The sequence below is a fragment of the Leuciscus leuciscus genome, assembly GCF_965113295.1.
Source record: "Leuciscus leuciscus genome assembly, chromosome: 9".
In the NCBI taxonomy this organism is placed as follows: domain Eukaryota; kingdom Metazoa; phylum Chordata; class Actinopteri; order Cypriniformes; family Leuciscidae; genus Leuciscus; species Leuciscus leuciscus.
In genome coordinates, this window is record NC_138733.1 from 27,626,841 (window position 1) to 27,651,393 (window position 24,553).

General features: G+C 37.2%; 2 protein-coding genes across 6 annotated transcripts in view; one reads left to right on the plus strand and one right to left on the minus strand.

The window, feature by feature from the left end:
* Positions 1-139: 139 nt before the first annotated feature.
* Positions 140-11,031, plus strand: slc19a3a (solute carrier family 19 member 3a). Its single transcript, XM_082179391.1, has 6 exons — positions 140-467; positions 1,556-2,213; positions 3,670-3,882; positions 8,331-8,523; positions 9,356-9,497; positions 10,593-11,031. The coding sequence occupies exons 1-6, from the start codon at positions 321-323 to the stop codon at positions 10,758-10,760; spliced, it is 1,521 nt and encodes a 506-aa protein (XP_082035517.1). The 5' UTR covers positions 140-320; the 3' UTR covers positions 10,761-11,031.
* Positions 10,875-24,553, minus strand: part of agfg1a (ArfGAP with FG repeats 1a) — a 27,900-nt gene continuing 14,221 nt past the window's right edge. Inside the window, exons 3-14 of one of the 5 annotated variants that reach the window (XM_082179387.1) lie at positions 23,402-23,517; positions 22,882-23,044; positions 20,224-20,383; positions 18,523-18,648; positions 17,637-17,708; positions 15,106-15,291; positions 14,778-14,940; positions 14,618-14,697; positions 14,430-14,534; positions 12,739-12,888; positions 12,498-12,580; positions 10,875-11,620 (exon numbers count right to left, since the gene is read on the minus strand). In XM_082179387.1, coding sequence (XP_082035513.1) covers positions 11,561-11,620; positions 12,498-12,580; positions 12,739-12,888; positions 14,430-14,534; positions 14,618-14,697; positions 14,778-14,940; positions 15,106-15,291; positions 17,637-17,708; positions 18,523-18,648; positions 20,224-20,383; positions 22,882-23,044; positions 23,402-23,517 — 1,464 coding nt within the window. In that variant the 3' untranslated portion in view covers positions 10,875-11,560. Of the gene's footprint in view, positions 11,621-12,497; positions 12,604-12,738; positions 12,889-14,429; positions 14,535-14,617; positions 14,698-14,777; positions 14,941-15,105; positions 15,292-17,636; positions 17,709-18,522; positions 18,649-20,223; positions 20,384-22,881; positions 23,045-23,401; positions 23,518-24,553 lie in introns of those variants that run through there. The other 4 variants (XM_082179386.1, XM_082179389.1, XM_082179388.1 and 1 more) reach the window with 4 other exon arrangements.

Consider the following 24,553-nt stretch of genomic DNA (forward strand, 5'->3'; position numbering starts at 1 on the left):
AAGTGAAATCAAAATCAACCACCCCTTTAAAATAGTTTGTTTGGCTATTGCATGTTTCATTATCTGGTGAATAACAGTAATGCTCAGAATTAAGGTGTAATCAGAATAATCTAAGCAGAACTTTGCTCACTGGTTGCTCATTTACAGCATATACAGACACACACACACGCAGAGAGTCTCACACTCAGTGTGTGCTGATTATCTTAAGAGAGGAACAGTATTTCCATGAAAACAGATCTCACACACCGGCAAAGGTAAACAGTGCATGCTACAAAAGTAAAATTAAGTGTTCGTTTTTTAATAACCTACAGATTGTGAATATGGACACTCTGAAGCGGTGGATGAGGGACTGGAAGTATCCCACTTCTCTGTTATGCATCTATGGGTTCTTCAGCACAGTAAAGCCTTTAGAACCATTTCTCATTCCATTCCTAACTGGACCAGACAAGAACCTAACCATTGAGCAGGTATAGTAACCAAAGTTTAATTATTAACTTAATGTTTTTGGATTTCCAAATCTAACTGCATGACTCATGTTGTTAAAGGGATAGTGCACTGCAGAAATTCCAATTCTGTCATATTCACTCTCATGTCATTCCAAACCTGTACTTTCTTGCCTCTGTGCAACACAAATGAGGATATTTTTAAAAAGGTCTAATAGGCCTAAGTGTTTTTTTGTCCATACAATGAAAGACAATGGATGTTTTGAATCCCACTGATTTTAATTGTATGGACAAAAAGTTCAAAACATTCAAAATATCTTCTTACATGTTCCACAGAAGAAAGAGAGTGACAGATTTAGAATGAGGGTAGGCCTACAGAAATGACTGAAATTTCATTTTTGGGTCAACTTTGCCTTCATTTGCAAAATTAATGACAGAGAAAGCATAACCTTTTATGGTCAATTATTGTGATTCTGATATAGTTACTGAGTTAGATTTGTACAATAAAAAAGTATATATACTGTTATAAAATGTGCAGTGGATAGAAACAATATTTCAAATTAGAATTAAAATGATTTGTTTTACTAATATATTGTACATATTATTATTTATTATTTATATAATATTATTATTTATATATTTTTTCTTGTTCTTTAGTAAATATATTAATTAATAATAGGATACATGCATTTTTTTTTGCATGAATCAATTATTGTAATTCTGATATAGTTAGATTTAGATTTGTGCAATAAAATTCTAAATTCTGTACACTGCTGTAAAATAGTGGATAGAAATAATATTCTATAAAAAAATCTATATTTGACAAGTTGACATGGCATTTCAAATAGTAACAGAATTGTGACATGATATATTTATTTAAAAAATTATAATTATTTTTTATTTACATATTGTATATCATTATTTGTATAATAATATTATTTCTATATTATTTCCAATATATTTTGTCTTGTATTATATTTATAGTAATTAATTATAGGCTACAAGTGTTTTTTTGTTGTTGTTGCAGGAATCAATTTGATTACTGATTAAGATTTGTGCAATAAATCTTGTTTGTTGTTGGTGGTAAGTAGCTGGTTTTTTTCCTCCTCAAGGTAACCAATCAGATATTCCCAGTGTGGACGTACTCTTACCTGACAGTGCTGGTTCCTGTCTTCCTCCTCACTGATTGGCTACGCTACAAACCCGTGGTTGTCTTCCAGTGTTTAGTCCTGTTTGCCACCACGGCAATGATACTGTGGTGTAAGGGTGTACGAGAGATGCAGGCTGTGCAGTTTACATATGGAGTGGTGACGTCGTGTGACGTTGCTTACTTCACGTACATCTACAGCATGGTGGAGTTGAAGCACTACCTGAAAGCCACCTCGTACTGCCGGACCGCACAGCTGCTGGGCTACACCGTGGGTTCAGTGTTAGGCCAGGTCCTAGTCTCTTTTGAACTGATGTCCTACAGCTACATTCTAGTGTTTACACTTGTTCTCACCGCCGTTGCGTTGATCTCCTCAATTCTTCTCCCAATGCCTAAGACAAGCATGTTCTTCCACCAAAGGAGCAGAGCTAGTAGAGAGACTGATGGTGAAGGGCATGTTGAGACAGTTAAACATCTGGAACCCGAGGAAGGGTCTATGACAGAGGTGGATCTTCAGAGCAATGACCAAAAAGATGCCGTAGAGGTGGATGGATCCAAACCGAAGCAGGAAATACTGGAAGGTTTCAATGAGTGTGATAGTAGTGCAAACATTTCCAAGACAGGTAGGACTACTCAAATCTGCCATATTAGTAATATCACATGGCTAATATTGTGTCACTGGGGTAGAAGCTAATAGAGTGCTGCAGGAATTAGTCCTAAAACCAAGAAATAAGATGCATTTTTGCACTTTTGGATCCATTGTCTCAAAGTCAATGGGTTTTTTGGTTAAATGCCTGAAATAAGGTCTGTGGTGAACACAAGTGCAAGATATTTTCATGTTTTATTCTGCGACATAAAAATACATCAGTAATAGCCCACTCCTTATTTTATTAAGCTTTTATGTGTCTTAAAAAGGCAGTTGCTAACAAGTGGCTAAATGGGACTACAGAGCTTCCAGAGGTTAAACATCACACTGAACATGAAAACTCATCTACTCTGTAGTCTGCTTTTACAGCATTGTTGTATTTATACTTGCACTCTTGCAAACAATTCTAACTCAAACTTTCCAACTTTCAGAAGTTGTTCAGAGTTTTCAGAAGCTTATTGGAGTCATGTGACTGGTGTAGTTCCTAAAAAAGTTGCTGCCTTAAATTTTTAAGTACAATCAACTTGGATGTTTAAGTCATTTAAACTTAAATTACATTAAAACTGACAAAAAAAGGGGGAAAAAGTACACTGTTAAAGCAGTGTAAAAACATATGTTGTTATAACTTTTTGATCATATATTTTTTTAGTGTAACTATTTGTTTAATTCCGACAATTGCATTAAGGCTTCAAAATCCGTTAAAGTTGTGAAGATTATCTTAATGAATAAAATGTATAAAAATCGAACTTTTTATGGTAGTTGTATACACAAGTATATAAAATTACACAAGTATATGCTGACAGAAATATCTAAGTATATTTGGGTATACATGCAGTATAAAACTTCTAAACTAGTAGTTTACTGCGAGTATACTTCAAAGTGTACTTTCGTAAACTAAAAAATGTACTACAAGTATATAACAACTAAACTATCAATAGAGTACAAACGTAAAAGGTTGTTGTAAAGCAGTACTCAAAGTTTACTACTGTTACACTTTAAGTATACTTTAAAACTATACTTATACACTACAAAGTGGGCCAATTTAGTCCCAGGTAGTATTGAAACAGTACACTAACAAGTATACTACTTACTACATAAAGTATACTTAAAATATACTTGAACTTTATTATGTAGACTTAAAATGAACTTGAACTACAAATTTTTTTGTAACGTAAAGTCTGTCTGCCGAAACATGCATGGATGAAACATTCACAATAAGATCATTAAGATGCATTTAGAAAATAGAAAGGGTGAATTTTTATTTCATGCTGATTTTAAGGATTACAAACTGCACATCTCTATAAAAGACAATAAACTGTCTTGCATTGGAAAGCTGATTCCATAAAATGACTAAACTAAACAAATACATATTAAACAGTTAAATGACTCCACATGATCTTAGTGGAGGTCTGATTGTCCTGATAATATCCCAGGTGGCTGTGGTGATGTTCTGCTCCGGTTGTGGGGGGATTTCCTGCAGTGTTACTCCTCCCGTACGCTGCTTATCTGGTCAGCGTGGTGGGCACTGTCTACCTGCGGCTACAACCAGACGGTGAACTACGTCCAGTCTCTGTGGGAGCATGTGGAGCCGTCTAGTAACTTCACGGTCTACAATGGAGGAGTGGAGGCCCTCTCAAACCTTTTTGGTGAGTACAAGGGACACTTAGGCCTATACTTGTTATGAACTTAGATAAAGTTGAACTTTATTGTGATAGATTTTTCTTCCCTATTGTGACGTATATCCGAGTGAAACTGCTTCTCAAACAAGAAATAAATGTAGGGGAGAGAGTGCCCGCCCACTTTTTAAGTTGTGCTGGTTCCGGAAGTATTTTTTCCATTCATTTCTACAAAAGGGATTTCCAAGCCAACCAGCTATGAGGTAAATCATAACACTACAAACTTTGATTTGAAGGAAAAAGTCTTTGAAAATCTGACAAAAATACAAAGGTGCAAGACTGTATACTTAAAAGCTTTAGTGAGGGAAAGAACTACAATCCCATGAAGCATTGCGAACTGCATAATCAAATAAAAAATGATGGAGAAATATAAAACTACGCATTTAAAAAGGTTGATTATAGCTATATAGGCTATATATAAACAATATATATAGGCGGGGCTAAAGAGCTCTTTGGCATGTTTTTCTTGTTTTGACTGATTGGTGTAATTGTCTGTACAGCATCATGGGTAATGTAGTTTTATACCACGAATTCCGCTGTTAAACACATTTATTTTAAAACTAAGTTGAAATAATGCGGGCTGACGGCTTGCAACTGACTGTTGCACTTGTCTTGCACTCTATTGCTGTGTGTGATCTCATGTGAGTGACGCCAGTAAATCAGTTAAGAGAAGAGTTGCAAGTGGAATTTTTATTAAAATTCTAAAGTCAAAATTTTCGTCATTTTGTCATTTTAACCTTCTCGTTATCTTTGAGTGTCGGTCAAAAATTAGCACATTTTTATTTCTTTTTTTCCATTTATTCTTTTAATCCATTTATTAACTTTTTGAGCATAGACCTGAAAATTAAATTTCCAACTTAAACTGTTGTAAATCTTGAATGCTTTAGAGCAGAGACTTAAGTTTGATCTCTTTTCAAAGATGACACTTGGCAGTTTATTGCTGAAGTGAAAACAGTTTTTCAAAAAGTGAACGTAAAAAAAGTTACAGAATTTTACGGTTATTATTCTGAATTTTTTTTATATGAAATATATATTTTCAAAAACATGTTTTACTCTAAAACTGTAAGAAAATCAAAGCCATAAATTTAAACAAGTTGTGTTCAAAATTTGAGCCTGATATCTAAAAAAATTTGCTTTCAGTAAGATTTTATTTAGCTGCAGTACCAAAAGTTTTCACTAGGTGAAATTCATCTCCCATTAAAGGGGTGGTTAATTATGATTTCACTTTTCTAACTTTAGTTAGTGTGTAATGTTGCTGTTTGAGCATAAACAACATCTGCAAAGTTACAACGCTCAAAGTTCAAAGCGAAGTGAGATATTTGCTTTTAAAGAAATTGCTTTTTAAGGACTACAACAACCGGCTGGTAGGGACTACACGACATTCCTCCCGGGTTAGTGACATCACTAACCCAAAAAATTTACATAAACCCCGCCCCCGGGGAACGCGATTTATAGATTATCATGACAGAATATGCTAATCAATGACTAGAAGATAACTACACATACACTCAAAAAATAATCTGTTGAACGAATTTAATTAAATTAAGGAAAGGTTTTCCACGAAATTGAATTACATTTTTCCAACAAAATGGAATTAGTTTGAAATAATTTGTTGTAATCTTGTTGTATGAATTTAAATTAATTTAGTCATTCCTGCTAGACAAAGTTTTGTCAGGTTAAAGGTGCTGTAAGCGATGCCACGCGTTTTTTAGGCCCAAACATTTTTTGTCACATACAGCAAACATCTCCTCACTATCCGCTAGCTGCCTGTCCCCTGAACACACTGTAAAAAAACGCGGTCTCTCTAGACACCACAGGCTCCACAAACGGCAACAAAAACAAACTGGGCTCACCCGCACCATGAAACACAACAAACAGTGCTCCAGCCAATCACCGACAAGAAGTATTTGAGGGGTGTGGTTTGGGGGTTAGTGCGCGTGCACATGAAGGGGGTGTGGAGGAGAGAGAAGCATGAAGAGGGAAGTTTGAATTATGGCCGACACACGACCAAAGAGACGACGTTCCGATTAACAAATTGCAAAGAAGAGGGACAAGGATAAGGGACGAGGATAAGGAACGCGCGAAATACCGAATTTACATCGGAAAAAACTTCGAAAGGTGGCGAGAACTCCGCCGGCAGAAGGGCTTCCGATCCACATTCAGTTGCTCTGTTTTTGCAGAACAGGTAAATCCATATTTCTTTCTAAACTGACGTTCATGTTCGCCAAACCAACACAAGGTCAAGGATGTAATTAGCTAGAACTATGCAGTCAGCGTTAGCTTTGGTGAATACAACATATAACGTTATGTTTCTAGCAGCTAGCGATCAATCTCTATTGTAAATGATCAAGCAAATTCACAGTAGGGCGACAATTTGTGTGAATGATTGTTTTCATCCACTCTTTGTTATGAATTTGAATGTTCATTTATAGGCTGTTGACAACTTTGACTAAATTTGTTTACGACGCCGCCGTTGTTTATTCTCACTGGGAAACGCGAAGCTAACGTTATCTTGCTATTATTGCGTCCTTGTATGGGAGCTATAGTTATAGCTTCAGGTGGCGAAACGATTTTAAAATAATGTTTCTCTTTTTCTGCATTCTGTTCTGCAATATATAAAACCCTTTATCTAACTTGGCGACATTACACATTGAATGAAGTATTCAATGTAAACTTGTAAACAATGTAAACTCAGTAAAACTTAACTTTGTTTGTAGTGACTAGACTTTCCTTTATGCCGGAAGGGAGGGGAGGAGGGAGGAGACGGGATGAGGAGGAGGGAGGGTCTAGCTAGCCTCCGTTTTGTTTGACAACAATTCGAATGTCAACAAGAAGTTACGACTCCCAGCATCGCTTACAGCACCTTTAACTAGTAACTACATTTAGTTTTTGTCCTGCCTTAAATCACCAACATTATAATTTTAGTTAATTTGACTCTACGGTCACTTCTAATAATAGACACAACTAGTATTCAATTGAATTATAACCATTTTGTACATAGTAATATAATATTACTTGTGCAGGTCTGCGAGTGAGGTTTACACATAGTGTATGCTGAGTGCCCACAGCCTGAACACGAGGTTTAATGCACATATAGTGTAATAATGAGCCCACAGCCTAAACACAGTCGCCACTCTTCTGCATAATGGTAACCACAAAATTCAAAAACATTACAGAAAGTCCGCTAAGTTTCTAACATAACTGAACATTAAACACTAACATTAACTAACAACATCTTTCCATTTACTGAAAAACACATAAAATAACACTTTTTCCCTAAATTGACCCTCTTAATAATGCAGTCCCTTGCAAAGCATGCTGGGAACTACAGATCCACTGCCCAGTTAGATGTCAACAACAATGATTCATGTAGTTTTCACACAAATTAATTAGGTTGATTGAACACAATTAAATTAAGTTGTGACAATATTAAACAATCGTGTTACTTTTGCTTATTTTAATTAATTATTTTAACGAGAGGCCAAAATTCGTTTTTTGAGTGACATCCGGTTAAGACGAACGAAAAATATTCATGTTGACTCAATTAAAAAAAATTACATTGATTACATTTAATGAAATTAAGCTGGAATCATTTCTATGAAGGGTTGTGTCGTATATGCTCATTTTAATTAATGAAATTGAACAAAACATTTTTTTGAGTGTAAGCTACATAAATTCATCAACTAACCATTCAGAAATGTCCTGTTGCTTTTTACATGTTGTCACTTCTTCTTGATTCTCTTCATCTTTGTCTGACTCCGGTTTGAACATAAAAGGCTAGAAGTTTTAACAATTTTCAGTGTGTGTCTGTGTGAGGCTCCGTCCTCTGTGCCGGGAGCAGCAGCTCATTTGCATTTAAAGGGACAGACACAAAAACTGTGCGTTTTTGCTCATCCTCAAAAAGTGACAATTTTAACATGCTATGTAAAAATATCTGTGGGTAATTTGAGCTAAAACTTCACATACACACTTAGACATTAGAGACTTATTTTACATCTTGTGAAAAGGCCATTATACCACCCCACCAATAGAGTATTGCGACAATTTTTTCAAGACCATTTAACCTGTTCGAATCATGTCCATGATTTTTTTGTGTGTGTGTTCACACAGTAGGTTAAGTGCCAAAACCTTTACCAAGTTTCGTACCATTCCGATGAAGAAGAAGAAGAAGAAAAAAAAAATCAAAAATGACCGCAGAACACCAGAGGGTTAGGTGCGGTCACATTTGCGGCAAAATAACAGTATGCTGTAAAGCACCGCTCAAATATAGTCAGTTTCAAAACAAGCTTTTTTCTGTTGGTCATCGCCTGACCAACTTGAACACGACCGAAATCTGCAAAACTTTTTCGCCCCCACGCAAAACTCCCGATCGCGTGGCAACGGTACTTTACTGTCCATCATCACTGTCTGCACCACAGGGGCCGCGGCGGCGTACGGGATCGGGTTTGCATCTACAGACTGGTCTCGCTGGGGTGAGATGGCTCTGGGAGCGCTCTCTGCCCTGGAGGCCGGTGCTCTCTTCGCTATGGTCTTCAGCGCCAACATCTGGGTCTGCTACTGTGGCTACATCATCTTTAAGAGCCTGTACATGCTGCTCATCACCATTGCCATGTAAGTCCTGTCCAAAATATGTGACGACTTATAAGCACCTGCTTGCATACCCAGCTCAGATGAAGTGTATTTCTTAGTAAGTTAAATGTTATCATGAAGCACATTTTGCTGAAAATAATCTATTCCTGCTTCAAACTTCAGAAATGTGTATTATCTTATCTGACCACTTGCCGTTTCACCTTAATTGGAGCAATGGTAAAGATTTTGGACCTGTAATGCTGATAGTCAAGTTTCAGATCCATTTATTTTAGTTGAAACCTGATGATGTAAAGCATTATACACCTTCTTTACAGTAGGCTAGATGCCATAAAAAAGTACATATTTCAAAGGTTAAGAGGGCAAAAAAAAAAAAAAGCCTGTTAATGGTAGAATCAGATGTGTTTAATGATGTTTTAAAGTATAAATTTCAAATAACTGTCAAATAATGAAAATAATTATAGCAACCTTGCACTCATAAAGGGCAATGTATAGATAATTAAAATATGGTCTTAACTTTCAAGAATTTCTCAGGTCTGGAAATTACAATTATAAAATTCCCTAATATTTAATAGTTTTCATTGACGGTGACAACTCAGTAAATTTCAAAAACTCATCACAGGGTTCCCTAATAAATATCCATTATTTTTCCAGTCTCTCATTACAGGATAAGGATTTATACAGATTGCACTCGCACAAAACAACTTTAGCCAACGATATTAGATATTTGAATGAAATATTACACTAAATTAAACAGCAGGAAGAAAAGAGAACATATCTACACTCAAATCCGCTCTTCCTTAAACAGCATTAAGCCAGTGAATGCACAATCATTTCCATGTCCTTTGTCTCATAGGTTCCAGATAGCAGCGGGGTTGAACATGGAGCGTTACGCCCTTGTGTTCGGAGCCAACACCTTCTGTGCTCTGGTCCTCCAGACAATCATCACCTCTGTGGTGGTGGATAGCAGTGGGCTTGGTCTGGATATTGTCACACAGGTGAGGTTACACTCTTTTATGTAAATCCAAATTATTTTATATGGTAAACAACAGCATGACACAGATGCTAAATTTCTATTGGATACAAAACACTAGGGCTTTTCACACTGCGCTTAACCCCGGGTAAAGGAACAATTCAGAAGTGGGTTTAGCACCGCTTTTTACCCAGGATTGTGAAACCCTGCTCCGGAGTGGGGTTGGCACTGCTTGAAATGATGTGCAGTGTGAAAGGTTGCGATGTTAGGAGCGATTCACACACGAAATGGAGGTCTGTGCAGTGAAAAAAGAAAAGAAAAAAAAGTGGCAGGGTCTAGAAACGAGCTTTTTAAAAGTTGAACTAAGGGATCCGTTTACACGACACCGTTTTCAACTAAAAACTGAACACTTTTTATGCGTTTTGGCCATTCATTTACACGACAACTGTGTTTTGGGGGCCCGCAAGTCTTTGAAAACGATACCGTTATTGTCTCCGTGTAAACCACAAAAACGCGAATTTGTTCCTTTAAAAAGTGGCATCGCCACCTACTGGCCTGGCAGCAGAATACAGTGTTTTTAGTAATTTTCGTGGATCGGTGTGAGCAGGATTTTTTTTTTGACAACGTTGTCGTCTGTATGCGAAAAATGCAAAGAAAAAACGTTTGTTTTCAGTACATCGTTGTCCTGTAAACGTAACCTAATTTAAACAACCAATCACCAGCTTCATGTGCTTTGAACAGTCACGAAAACACGATATGTATATCAACAGCCGATTTAGCATTTGATAGGAAAAGAATCAAACTCTGTCAAATGGAGTATAGAAGATACCGTTTCATTCTTAACTTCAAAAAGTCCATTCAGAAAAAAAAAAAAATAGTACAGTCGGCAATGTGTAACATGTATTTATGTACATAAAGTAAAAATCGTCCAATCAATGACCCTGACTCCGCAGATATGCAAATAAGAACATTAACCCAGGGTTTATGAATGTACAGTGTGATATGAACACCCATAATTAATTGGTAACCCTGGGTAAATAATGAATGTGAAACTAAAAAACTAAAATGTGACAAAAACAGTGATTGCATTCAAACTGTTGTTGTGTTACTTGTCTTACAGTTTACCGTCTACGGGGGATATTTTTCAGTTATTGCAATCGTTTTCTTCTTGAGGGGTTTGTATACTACAGTGTGCCGAAAACCTGAGATGGAAACACCGAGAGAGAATCCAGAAGAAACTTTTAAGGCAGAAGATGATGCTCAAATCATCACTGGAACGAAATTCTGAACACAAGGAGCAGGAAGTACAAGAGGTTTAAGCCATCACACTTAATTATGAACAAACAGAAGGACAGCATAAAAATATACTTTTTTTTTTTTTTTGGTAAAATTCATTTTAATATATATTGTATATATATTTATTTATATATACATATACACACATTAACTTAGATTTCTGTAACATAAGTGGTCTTGATTCAGAGTCTCATGAGTTCTCATTACTCCTCATAATGGAAAAAACAATCTTTTTTGCCTCATAAAATCCAAAAGCACAAAAAGGCGATGTCAAAAAAGGGATTCCACATTCTTGCTTAATGTTATTCACAGCATGGCGGACGTCAACGGCGTATATGCAGCATATGTGTGTGTACATGTGTGTATGTGTTAAAGATACAAATACTGATATGCACAAAGATCTAAAATTTAGCAATTTCTAATATGAAAGAGTTATGTACAGAATTGCAGCATTAACATGAACAGGAGGTTTGCAATAACTTAGTTATCCGCCACGTCGTGCAGATGATTTCCAGGCCAGTTAACAGGAATGACAAAAAAAAAAAAAAAAAAAAGCTCCTTTTCTCCAGACAACCCTGCATAATGTTTTGTTTTCTGTTGCTATGGATGTTGCCATAGACAGGATCATGTATTTATTGTTTTGCTGTTTTTTTTTTTCTTATTCTTTTGCTCTTAAAATTCAATAAAAAATTCTTTAAGAAATTGATGTTTTTTTTTAAAGCTACTTGCAGAACAAAACAGTGCAAGAGGTGCGAACGAGTCGCAGGTCGCCCGCTGGAGGACGAAAGAGTGCTATAAGAAGGGGTTTGTGGATGAGCCTCCTGCAGGAAACTGTGCTGCTGGCGCCCCTGCCTGGAAGACAAAACATCAACAAAAACCTCAAGATTTAACTTCAAAATAACATTGTTTTGGAAAAAAATACTAAATAGATAAAAATAAGAGACTTAAAATAACATTTGGAATAAAGTCTAGACTTAAAATTATTAATTACAATGTATAATAATTAATTAATTATAAATGATTAAATTTAGATTCAAAATAAAATTATTTTGTAAATAATACAGAATAAATAAAATAAACAAATAACAATAATATAATTAAATTAACATTTGGAATAAAGTGTAGGCATAAATTATTAATTATAAATGTATAACAATTATAAATTAATAAATTTAACTTCAAAATGTTTTTTTTGTAAAATGAATAAATAATTAAAGACTAACTATTAGGAATTAAATGTAGATTTTATAAAAGAAGCAAATGAATAAATACATAAAAAATGAGTCTAATTAACATTTAGATTAAATGTAAACTTTAATAATTTATATATTATAATTATACATTTTATTATAATTCATTATTATCAATTCATTCTAAATAACAGTTATAGCTTCAAAATAAAAATATTTAGTAAAATAAATAAATAAAGAGACTCAAATGAACATTTGCGATAAAAATTTAAACTTTATAAAACATTTAAAATAAATAAGCAAAAAAAAAAAAAAAAAAAAAAAAGAACATTTGGAATAAAATGTAGATTTAAAATGTATAATTATAATATATAAATTATTAATTACAACTGATAATTCTGAATAAATTCTAAATAAAAGATTTAGCTTCAAATTGTACATTTTAAATGTAAAATAAATAGACTCAAATTAACATTTGGAATTAAATGTAGACTTTATATATATATAAAAACATTGCAAAAATGAGTTCTTTAACTTACCAGGAAGGGATTGTTGGTTACTCCAGGTGCTGTCATGTTCTGTCCAAATGGTGCGACCTTACCCTGACCAAACGCAGCAAAACCTCCTAACAAAACAAATATGTGACTACAAAAAAATGTGAACATGTGAAAATCTTAATAGCTAAAGTACAGCTGAAACATTCTACAAAAAGCTGCATGATGGTGGACTGAATTGTAAAGCATTAATGTAACAGCATTAAAATCTTTTCTCAGCCCCTACCGTTGGGTTGTTGGGGATACGCGTGCGGCTGGGCGTACGGCTGTCCAGGAAACGCTTGCTGGAAGTTTCCACTGAAGCTGGTGGGAAGGTTATATGCAGCAGCGTTTCCAAAACCAGTGGGCATGCTCATGGACGGTGGACCGAAAGAGGCTACGGGACACAAAGAGTCTCAGTTTGACTTACATACACACACATGTGACTTTCAATGCAGTTTCCTTTTTAGCCAATCGGTGAGATGCACTGACATCATGTTTCAGGTTAACTTCACTGGAAAAAAAATCTTTAAATAACAGCTAAACTATATTATATGAACTAACCTAATATTATTTACCAGTGGATCTGAAATGGAATTGCAATGGAAAAAAACATACAAACTAAATTAAGACACAGAGCTTAATGTTTTTTTCCAACTCTCCGAAAAGCGAAATGTTTAAGAGGCAGAGCAAGTTACTACATTTTAGTTTTAAATTTAGAAGACCAATCTCAAGTGACACGCACTGATGAATCATTCAAAATAAGAACAGTAAATAGGGTCATGTTGACTATTTTTGTCCTGAGTACAGAAATCTGTGGCGCTAAATCGGTAGAGCAGATGACAAATCATGACTAAAGCAGAAAAAGAAGGAAAGAAACAATACACAGCCCTCAGAGAAGAACAAACAACAGTTTATAATATATAAACATACACAAAATTGAAATTGATCAAAAGTGACAGGATCATGTGACACTGAAGACTGGACACTGTAAAACATGATAGCCCTCAATTAAGAAAATAAAAGATCTGGCATCGTTTGTTTTCAGATGCCACTTGCTTTGATATTTTGTATGTAATGAAATATAAATTTTTAATTGCCTACTGAACGTAAATGCATTTGGTTAATTTTCTGTGACAGCTGAAGACATGGGATATCAATGCAAAGGATAATAAGACAATACATTATCTGGGGTTCATCCACCTCAGACAACACAAGCACACCTTTCTTTAATGGGGTCAGAAGGTCGGGATGACCGCAGAATTGTGGTCAGTGATGTTTATATTATCCTGCTAGTCTATGTCAAGGCTAAGCCCCAGAAAAGGAAGAGAAATAAGGGAGAAAATGAGGGAAAGAGAGAGATGGACATACCAAAGTGAGCCGCAGTGTAAGCCTGACCCTGCAGGGGTCCTATCATGTCTGAACAGCATGTCAAGAACACAGCCAAACAAAACCATCAGTCGCAGCGCACTTGCTCTTTTGTTTTCTCATTTGTGGCCTATATACAAAACTCTCCTCCTTATTCACATTTAAATAAAGACGCCTTTCCTTTCTGCCTTTTTTCTTTCTCTCTCTGGAACACGAACACACACACACACACACTCAACATTTATCCGCCGCAGGGATATAGAAATCTCTGCAGCTCTTCTGCGGTGCCTTTGTATCTCGCGTGTGAGAGCGATCTCAAGCTGTTAGCTCCTAGCATGGAGACTGGGCGTATCTGACCCACTTAAAAATCTTCACAAAGCCCTCTGGTGTGTTAAATAAATAATGAGACACAAAACAAGAGCTGCTTCTCGTGTCTTAAACTCTTCCGAAACAGAGGACAAAGCCTGCTTTGAATTCAGAGAAGATTCTTTGAGAATAAACGCCGGGGTTTGACCGATCGACTTATTTAAACTCTAAGATTTAGCAGGTACATGTAAGCTACGCCTATACCTGCTGTGGCCACGCCCACTCCTGGCGCTGCTCCTCTCCCATTGGTCTGAAATGGGTTAGTGGCCTGCGGAGCCCCGGGAGCGACGAATGGATTCGTTGAAGGCCCTGTTAGAAAACGCAGTCGAGATGTAGGAGATGCGATGAAGGCGGCAGAATGGAAATCTCCAATAGATCTGAAAGACGTTTACCTGCAAAACCCTGAAGCATGCTGGGTAAACCCTGTTGTGCTTGAGCCGGAGCAACAGCTGTAGAGGATCCAAACATAGACCTGAATGAGAGAAAGAGTGTTCAACACGATCGAGAAAAAGACGATGAGAGGAAAAGAGACCTGTCTCTTTATAGTCTCACCCTTGCGTTGTGGTGGCAGTGTTGTAGCCGCTCACATTTGGCGCTGAGGTGCAAAAGACCGTGTTCAGTTCAGCTAGAGCAGCGTAGCGGTCGCCGCCGCCAAACAGAGCTGCCTGTGGAGGGGGCGGACCCACACCTGCTGATGGAGGGGCCGAGCTCGTACCTGTGGAGGGAGACAGAAATTGTTTTTTTTAAACCCCGGCACAGGATACAGATGCATTATCTGGAAAGTTGTGCATTTCAAATATTTAGAAAAATTTGTCATGCTTAAAAAACTTCATATCAAGCCTAGATAGAGATGAGCTGTAAAGAGTGTGTGAAAATGCACCTTGTTCAGGTTTGGTGCCGAATACGTTGTCAAGGTTGGCCAGGGCTGCGTATCGGTCCGCAGGGACACTGACTGCTTCCACAGAGTTACTCTGGGTGGAGCTAAACGAGGGAAAATCAGCACTGCACGATTTGGGGAAGTTATCGAAGTTGGCAAAGTTGGGATTAGCTAGTCCTGATGAGCTACCTGAGGAAGGAAAAGAAAAGATGAGCAACAGAGGGAGAGAAAAGATTAAAGAGCAATGTTTCCTCTAAGTTTTGTTGTTTTGGAGCCAACAACGCAGTAGAAAGTCCATTTCACACGTTTTGTTTTGGGCAGACCCTGTTTTTTTTTTTTTACAGAACAGTAAACTCAGCTAAAAACACGGAAACCCAAATTATTTATTAATTATTTATTTATTAATAATATATAAATATTATTTAGCAATTATCGGGGCCAGACACAAAGAACACGATAAGTCATGCCACCATGGCTGGGAGTGTCAGACCAACTAGGCAAAATGCCTGAAAAATCATAAATACAGTCACTAGTTATTTTATTTAAAGTTTTCAACCAATAGATGGCACTTTGACCAATTTGATGTGGTGTGGTCAGAGTAAGGTGACAAAGACACATTGACACATTTTTGGTGTCAACATGACAAAGCATTGCAGAGATACAGCCTCAGAGTCATTTTGGCTTCATGCCTCAACTTTGTTGCTGCTGTATACAAAAACTTTAACTTTTTGTCAGCACAGTCTGAAGATAATCTGACTAGAATTTGGTGCAAATCGGACACGGTCTAGGAGGAGTTCGAAAAAGTAGGTTTTGAAAGAAAATCAAAATGGCAGACAGGAAGTTCGGCCAACTATAGCAAAATTGGTATCTATGTTCTCGGCATCTAGTACTGTCAGGGCATGGTGCCGAAGACACACACCGAGTTTCGCAACGATACGCCAATGCGTTCATAAAATATAGCATTTTACGACAAAATGGCCAATATGGTATACTCAAAAATGCTGCACCGAATCTAAAGACACCAGTTTTGTGACTTTTGGACAAATTATTCAGAAGTTATAAGCAAAAAGATAAAATTTTCATATCTCCTGACCACTAGGTGGCACTGTGCCGAAACGGTGCAGGTGGCCTCAGGTCATGGTTGCCATAACACACATCAAGTTTGGTCAGAATTCGCTAAAGCGTTGCGGAAATATAGCCTCACGTTCATTTTGGCGTTCTTTTTGTTGAAATCGTTTGCCCGTTATTGGAAACGGTTTGACGAATCAACTTGAATTCCATACCTTTTTGTCGGCATAGTCTAAAGATGATCTGTTCCAATTTTCATGAATATCGAAGTAACGGCCTAGGAGGAGCTCGAAAAAGTCAGAGCAAAGGAATCAGATGAAAAAAGTTTTTTCAAAGAAAATACATTTTGTTTCTAGCCCTTACGGTTCAAAAGTTATTAGCATAAATGTGAGTACAAATTTGGACAGTTGGTGGCGCTAGACACTCCAAATTTGCCATGCTGACAGTTCAGGCTGTCCTCTATCAGTGTGCCAAATTTCATAACTTTCCAACAAGCGGTTCTAAGGGCTGCTTTAGACTCAAGAGTGGAAGAAGAAGAAGAAACTGAAGAATAATAAGAACACCAACGGAGACAATAAGGTGCCTATCTTCGGTGATTGGCCCCTAATAATCATAATTATTACATAAATAATTATAAAATTTGCTCAAAAAAATATTTTATTGAATTATTAACATAATTTCTATATTTTTCATATTATATAATTCAGTTTATTTGTGATGCAGCCCGGAATTAAACCACACCGTGTTCGTTCGTTGGCCCTTTTTTCCTCCATTCTGTCACCTGATGGAGTTCGGGTTCCTTGCCACTGTTGACTCTGGCTTGCATAGTTGGGGAAACTTAATATTCAACAATATTATTGATTTGACTGTACTGATGCTGTTGTATGAGAACTGAACTGGAAGATGACATCACTGTTTTCTGCAAAACTGCTTTATAGATGAAATTAACCAATTTAATAACTGATTATCTTTACAACGGAACTGACTTGAGCTGAACAATGACACAATTTTCTTTTTAAAGCTACTTTGCAGCCGAATTGATCTTGGTTTGCATCATTTTCCTGTTATCACTGTAAAGCTGCTTTCAAACAATCTGTATTGTATAAAGCACAATAAAAAATAAAGGTGACTAATAATTATATTCTTTAATTACATTTATATTACATTAATTTTAAGAATATACAAATTATGTTTATTTTTAATATTAAAATTATAACAAAATATAAAGACTTGTTTTGTCAAGACAGAATTTTCCCAACACGGGTCAGCTTTATCCACGTTATTCCGTCTACACAGGAGCAACAACAGAAGCACACAGCTTAGAGGGGAATTCCTGAGGAGCTATATAAGGACAATCGGATTTCATTCACACCACTGCATGATAGTGTCAGGAAAACCACTTCAAACAGCAAATGAACAGAGTGTGTGCACAAGACACACACACACACACACAAGCTGTGACTTACTGTGCATGGCCAGTGGAGGCAGCGATGAGGTAAACTCGCCCACACTGCGACTAAATGGGAGACTGTTGTACACTGACGTACGCACAGGAAATGAGTGAATGACGGCACAGGTATGAAAAGCAGGAAAGAAAAAGTAATAGAAATTATTAAAAGTTTGGGGTCAATTTGAATGTTGAAAGAAGACTAATGCTCACACGGGCTGCATTTATTTGATCAAATACAGTAATATGAAATTTGTTACAATTTAAAATAACACTAATATATTTTAAAATGTCATTTATTTGGGTGATGGCAGAGCTGAATTTACTCCAGTCTTCAGTATCACACGATCCATCAGAAATCATTCTAATATGCGGATTTGATGCCCACAAAACATTTATTATTATTATAAATGCTGAAAAAAGTTGAGCTGCTTAATAATTTTTGTGGAAACCGTGATACATACATTGTTATAATTATTTGATGAATAGAAAGTTCAAAAGAACAGCATTTACTTGAAATAGAAATCTTTTGTGACATTATAAATGTCTTTACTGTCATATTTTGATTAATTTAATGCACTCCCGCTGAACAAAACAGAACTTAAAAACAGAAGAAAAATAAGCCAAGCTGAAAGTGAGGAACTGAAATGACAGAATAATAAAAATATATATTTTTTTATATTAGAGAGAATTAAAAGTATAATTAAAACAACACTGATAAAAAGAAGGAATGGTTGAGAAGCGACAATGTAAACAATAAGCAATGAAAAAAAAAAAGACAAACAGAATGACTTTGAAAATCACATTTCTAAGTTAACAGCACAACTTGGACAAGGAGTCATTTCTTAAAGGGAGGCTTGAGGTGAATGGATGTTCATATGCCTGGCTGTGAGCTTGTGTTATACCTGGTTGTGTGGGCTGAAATGAGTCCTGTGGCGCTGATGGAAACGCTGCTGTGGTTGGAGCAGCAGGACATTTGAACGCATCAAAATTGGCAAAGTCTGCATTAGCATTAGCATTCACATTCTGCGCTGTTGGGGTCCACCACAAACAAACACACACACAAACAAACAGAAAATGGGATGAGGAATAACAGAGAAACAGGAATGAAACTATGGGATGAACGTGTCCAGCGTTTAGGCCAATTTAGTTTCTTTTTCAGTCAGGAAATCTAAAAAAATTCTATTCATTTTCACATTTTCAGTTAAAATACAATCTTGTAAATGTAGCTGGCTTAAACACTGGTTGCATATGAAGACATTAAACATGCTGATGTAAAGTAGGGCTGTCAACGAATATTCTAAATTCGAATATATATTCGAATAGTTTTAAAAAACAGAAATTCGAACCTGAAAATTAATATTCGAATGTGAATTTCGAATATGGAAAAACACGCCCGCGGAAACAGAGGCGCGGCTGTCTGCTTTGCGAGTGGGCGCGCGCGCTGCCTGAGGGACAGGTCACACGAGTCGCACTGTCTAGCACAGCGTCACTGCTGAAAGTTGACAGTGCACTAAAAGACAATGGAATAAATTGCAGTCAGTTTTTCCTTTTGTTTTAATACAAGCACCAATAATGTAAGTAGCCTTTTTCTTTTTTAATAGCACTTTATTTTTTATTAACCTAAGGGTAAAAGTTCTTTGTTGTCACATTTCTCGGAATTGTGTGCCTCATTTTATTTAAAGTTAAACAGAAAAGTTCCATGTTTACCACAGCACAGCTCGCTCGGAGCGTTCAATGTCGGTTCTATACTGTAAAACTTCAATTAATGTTAATACATTTGTTTCAATCACTGAATGAAGCCTGCTATATTTGGGGCAAGAGTCGCGACCTTAAATTGCTTGCACAAAACTCTTGATCAGCACTGAACATGTGCTTATTGTTGTTCATTTAAACCGTTATGCGCAGAGAGAGCGTGAGCGCGAGGGCGCGAGAGAGAGAGAGAGAGAGAGAGAAAGAGTGCCTGCGAGTGAGCGAGACTGAGGTCTGCGGTCTTGGCCATTAGTTTATTTACTTGGTTTTGTGTTGGTAATACATTGTCAAATATGTTTAAACTTAAATTAACTACCTATACAAGTTATGTATGTCTCTTTGTATTAATTTGTCCTGTTATTGACGTAATGCGCGTCATTGAAAAAATGCGCAACCAGATGTTCGAATAGTTCGAATATTCGTGTGTTTTTTAGAGGGAATATTCGAACGTCATTTTTGAGCAATTTTGACAGCCCTAATGTAAAGTGGAATGATACAATGTTGAATCACACAAACCTGCTAAAACAAACCCACTGACACATGACACAAATAAAGAAATTACATGCATGCATGAAATGAACAGAAAACCTCTACCCAGAAACACTGGCTCAAAATCCAGCCATAAAGACCCTCTGGACCTGGTTACCGGCATTAACTGATCAAACTTAAGACCATTACTCTCAAGAGACGCCAGTAAGGATTAGTGGTTATGGTTTTTGTGACCGTGGCAACACTGTCAATAAGTCTAGTACAGCATGATGGGAAACCGGACCACATCCCCCTAAGAGTTGTCTTGAACCTTAAAGTACTGCTTTTTAAATGGATGGTTTGTTGTAGTGCGAGTTTGTTCTTACCTGAATGACTGTTGAAATGTGCAAAGTTGGCAAAGTTTGCGTTGCCTGTGGACTGCGAATGCGGACCTGCAAAAATGTCGCCACCCAGTTCGCTGAGCAGATCGAACTTCCTGTCCTGATACTGTTGCTGGGCCAGCTGAGCGCGGGACACAACCGGAGACTGAGAGGGAAGAAATAAGACCAGAAACTCGAATTAAGAAAGTAAAGATGGTCAATATTGATTTAATCTTAACCACAAATATAATTTGGGGTCGGCAAGGTTTTTAAATACGTTTCTTATGCTCACTAAAGCTGCATTTATTTGATCGAAAATACAGTAAAACAGTAATATTGTGAAGTATTATAAAAATTTTATATAATAGTTTTCTACATTGATATATTTTAAAATGTAATTTATTCCTGTGCTGCAAAGCTGAATTGTCAGCATCATTACTCCATTCTTCAGTGTCACATGATCCTTCAGAAATCATTCTAATATTCAGATTTTCTGCTCAAGAAACATTTATTATTATTATTATTATTATTATTATTATTATCAATGATGAAAACTGTTTTGCTGCCGAATGTTGTTTGTGGAAACCGTGATACTTTCTGTCAGGTTTCTTTGATGAATCAAAAGTTCAAAAGAATAGTATTCATTTAAAATATAAATCTCTATATTTACAACAACCTCTAACAACGACGCAAGAGAAGGCGGAACAATGCATAGAGTTGCTCACCTCACTTTTACATTTAGTTTTTTTAACCTTTGATTTTGATTTCAAGTGGCACTTGCATCTTACTACTGCGAATATAACTGCAAATGTTCACAAGAATGCGGGAGCCCATTTTTGCTGAAGGCGAGCAGAAATGATACATGTATTCTCTGGACAGTATTCTGTATTCTCTCTGCTTGCAGTGCATCAGTCACGCTTATCAGGAAAGTGAGTGAGAACACACACACAAACACACAGATTTATTGAATCATACGTCATCAATAGAGGTTTGCTTGCGCAATTTAGTACGACTGCAATTATATCAGCAGTGAACCGCACCGGAGTTCACATGAACCGAACTCCAGACCACCCTTTTCATGCGGACTTGGGTAGGTTTGAGTTTTCCGCACCCGAGTACAGAAAACAGTGCTTGCATTACACAAATGAACCAAACTCTGATGTCAACCGAACCTAGATGTGCACCAAACGTGCTAGTGTGAAAGCACTCTTAGGGCCCTATCTTACATCCGGCGCAATGCAAGTGTTTTTTGCTAGTTTCAGCTAGAGTTCTCAACGGGCCTGAAAATTACAACCCGACCCGACCCGGCCCGTGGCTTTTAAAGCCCGGACCCGATGTAACCCGACACATCAACATGAATTATCTGCCCGAACCTGGCCCGCGGCCCGACGCCGCGTCGGAATTTTTTTTCTCATACACGTATTATCATGACCAGCAGACGCGAATCCAAATCAACCTTTAATGTTCACGCCTTTTAACAATACAAACAACTGAAACAATAAACTTTAAATATATAAATAGGCTGTAGGCCTAGTAGCGACGGTGAATTCACCTGCGGCAAGTTTACTTTTCTGCGGCAAGTTTACTTTTCACCAACTCCATCTTCTTCTCCAGGCTAAAGGCGTGCACGCAGCGGCGTCTGCCCCCGCCCCTCTCCATGATGCACGTTGCACACAGCAGCCAGACTTTCTTTACGGTGAACAGAAGCGATGATTAATAAATGAATTTTGTTTTGTTTTTTACTGAGCGGAAAAGATTAAGCCCGAGGTCCGACCCGACCCGAGTCATTTGCTTATATTTTCGACCCGAACCCGGCCCGAACCCGCGGGTCCCGTCGGGTTTGTCGGGCCGACCCGACCCGTTGAGAACTCTAGTTTCAGCCCGACGCAGTTATCATTTTCATGTCCTGCGCCATGTTGTTTAAATAGCAAATGCATTTGCGCCCATTTGTGTGCCCATGGGCGTGCTGGTCTGAAAACGAGGTGTGTTCTGGCGCATTGTTGGCGCGTTGCTATTTTGAGTCAACTGAGTTGCCATGTCAATGGCGCAATATTTTTTAATTTAAAGAGCACGTTAGTAATGTGCTTCCATAGGCGGATCCACAACGCACGTACACTCTGCTTATTAAACACACAGGGATGCACAGCAGCACACAAACATGCCAAATATTAAAAGGATTACAATGTAAAAGTTGTTACAATGTTATTATTGTGTACGTAAAGATATGGTGGAATCCGGCTTGTCCCGTAGATGGTCTGCTTGCGCACTTTTACCTTGTGCATGAGCAGTTCCGTTTGCACTCTGGAGACGCGTTCGGTCTTTCCACTATCAAATTCCGTCATGTAAATAGCGAATCTGCCATGGCGCGGGCGCAACTGGCATTTAAAGGGAATGGGAGATGAGACTCTGATTGGTTTAACGCACGTAAATCCCAAAACACACCCATTACTCATTAAGAGAATTGGGACAACCCTTTTAGACTATGCGCCTGGCACGCCTACCATTTTTCCGTCATTATACTAGCAAAGGTGGATTCGGACACGCCCTAAGTGAAATTGCACCCTGTGCTTTAGACCACATGCTTAGATCGTTAAAACAGGGCCCTTGTAATTTCTTTACATAACAAAACAAAAAAACCCAGTTGCATATATATCATTGTGTTACCTGGCTGGGTGTGTTTTTGCTGAAGTGTAAACTGGGTACTGATTCTTCCAGTAACGTTTTGAGAGGTCGGACCTCTGGAGTGCTGCTGGTGCTGCTAGCAGACGAACCAGAGATAGACGCATGAACCGACGCCACAGTCTTAGCCTGCTCTGGAGGAACATACCTGAGAGAAAGACATTTAAATGAGCAGAGCACACATACACCATGATGTGTTTATTTTATCTTTATGATACCAAGAACAATATTTGCCTATGCAAATCCAATCTTAAAAACACTGGGAAAGTTTCAGAAAACACTAGGTAATAATCAACCCATGTGACACATCACATGCAATAAAGTGCAAATCAAGACTCAAATGTGCTGTATTAATATTTGTTTTATATATAACTTAATTTATTTGGTATGCAGTCATGTAATAAGTGGGATAATATATTTTGCAGTAATGATGACTGACTGTACATTATACCTCAATTAAATATCAAACATAATAATGAACATTTCAGTCTGTGCTCTTCCTCACCATCGCTTCTTTTCGTATTTGTCCTGAAGAAACTCTTTGACTTTCTGAGGTTCTCTGAAGTCTGGGATGGCCACGTTTCTGTCGTCATAAAGGCCGAGCCATATCGGTTTACATGCCTGCATGTGCATGAAAGCACACATGAACAGAGAAAAAGATCATCAGACATTCAAGTGGCAAATATAACATATAAACATGTAAAACAGAGATTCATCCATGTCACAAAACATGAAAAAGACTCAAGGGTTTTTAAAGGAACTCGGTCCCATTAATTCTCAGTTTATTAGAGAGAAGACAGACAAACAGAAAGATTCTTCAGTATCTCTTTCTCACTGCCTCACATGTGTGAAAAACAATGCAGGCATTCATACTAAGGAAAGTCTTGCTTTGAATACATGCACTCACACATTCTCAAGAAGGAAACAAATATCTTAAGGTGACATTTGAAAAAACATTTAAATAAACTCTCTTGGGAGTCAAATGCACACATACTCAGATATCACAACTGATAAATTAATAGGCAAAGCGTAAGGCAGGACATGCTGTGTGTGTGTGTATAAAGCCTTTCACAGCAGTGAAGACACTGCCTCCATTTAGATATAATCAATGCAGACACACATTTGTGTGTGTAAACACACACACACACCCTTAAAAAACAGTGGTAGCAGCTTATTAATTATGTATAGCAACAGCAGAGTGAAGTCTAATGAGAAGCCCTACAGACACTCAGGGAAGTTTTCTATGACCCTCAAACATTAATGCAATAACACTTTCAGTGTTTGTATGAACCCGTTGTGCTGGTCCAAGAGAGGCTGGGTTGGGCTCATCCATGAGATTAAAGCTAAAACTGACCCAGGAATCAGTAAATCTGCCTTCAACGCTTCAGAAAGGCATACTAACTAAACTGACCACTGCAAAGTACACAGTATACTGAATACTATCAAAAAGTATGCATTTTTGTGAAAGATTTTTATTTTCATATTATGGATCAATAAACTGATAATTACTTTCATGTTTTCGCCAATAATCAAAAAATGGTCAAACTTCTGACAAAACAAAAAGTAAATAAAGTTGGGGGTTTTTTTTACACAGAAAAATGCTACAAGGGAATTTAGGCATCACAAATTATACAGTATGAATAATGAAGATTTATTT

Excerpts from the sequence above, each read along its gene's own strand:
- slc19a3a (XM_082179391.1), top strand. The coding sequence starts at position 321 with ATGGACACTCTGAAGCGGTGGATGAGGGACTGGAAGTATCCCACTTCT. Across the intron at positions 468-1,555 it reads AGAACCTAACCATTGAGCAG|GTAACCAATCAGATATTCCC; the intron begins GTATAGTAACCA and ends TTCCTCCTCAAG. Across the intron at positions 3,883-8,330 it reads GGCCCTCTCAAACCTTTTTG|GGGCCGCGGCGGCGTACGGG; the intron begins GTGAGTACAAGG and ends TCTGCACCACAG.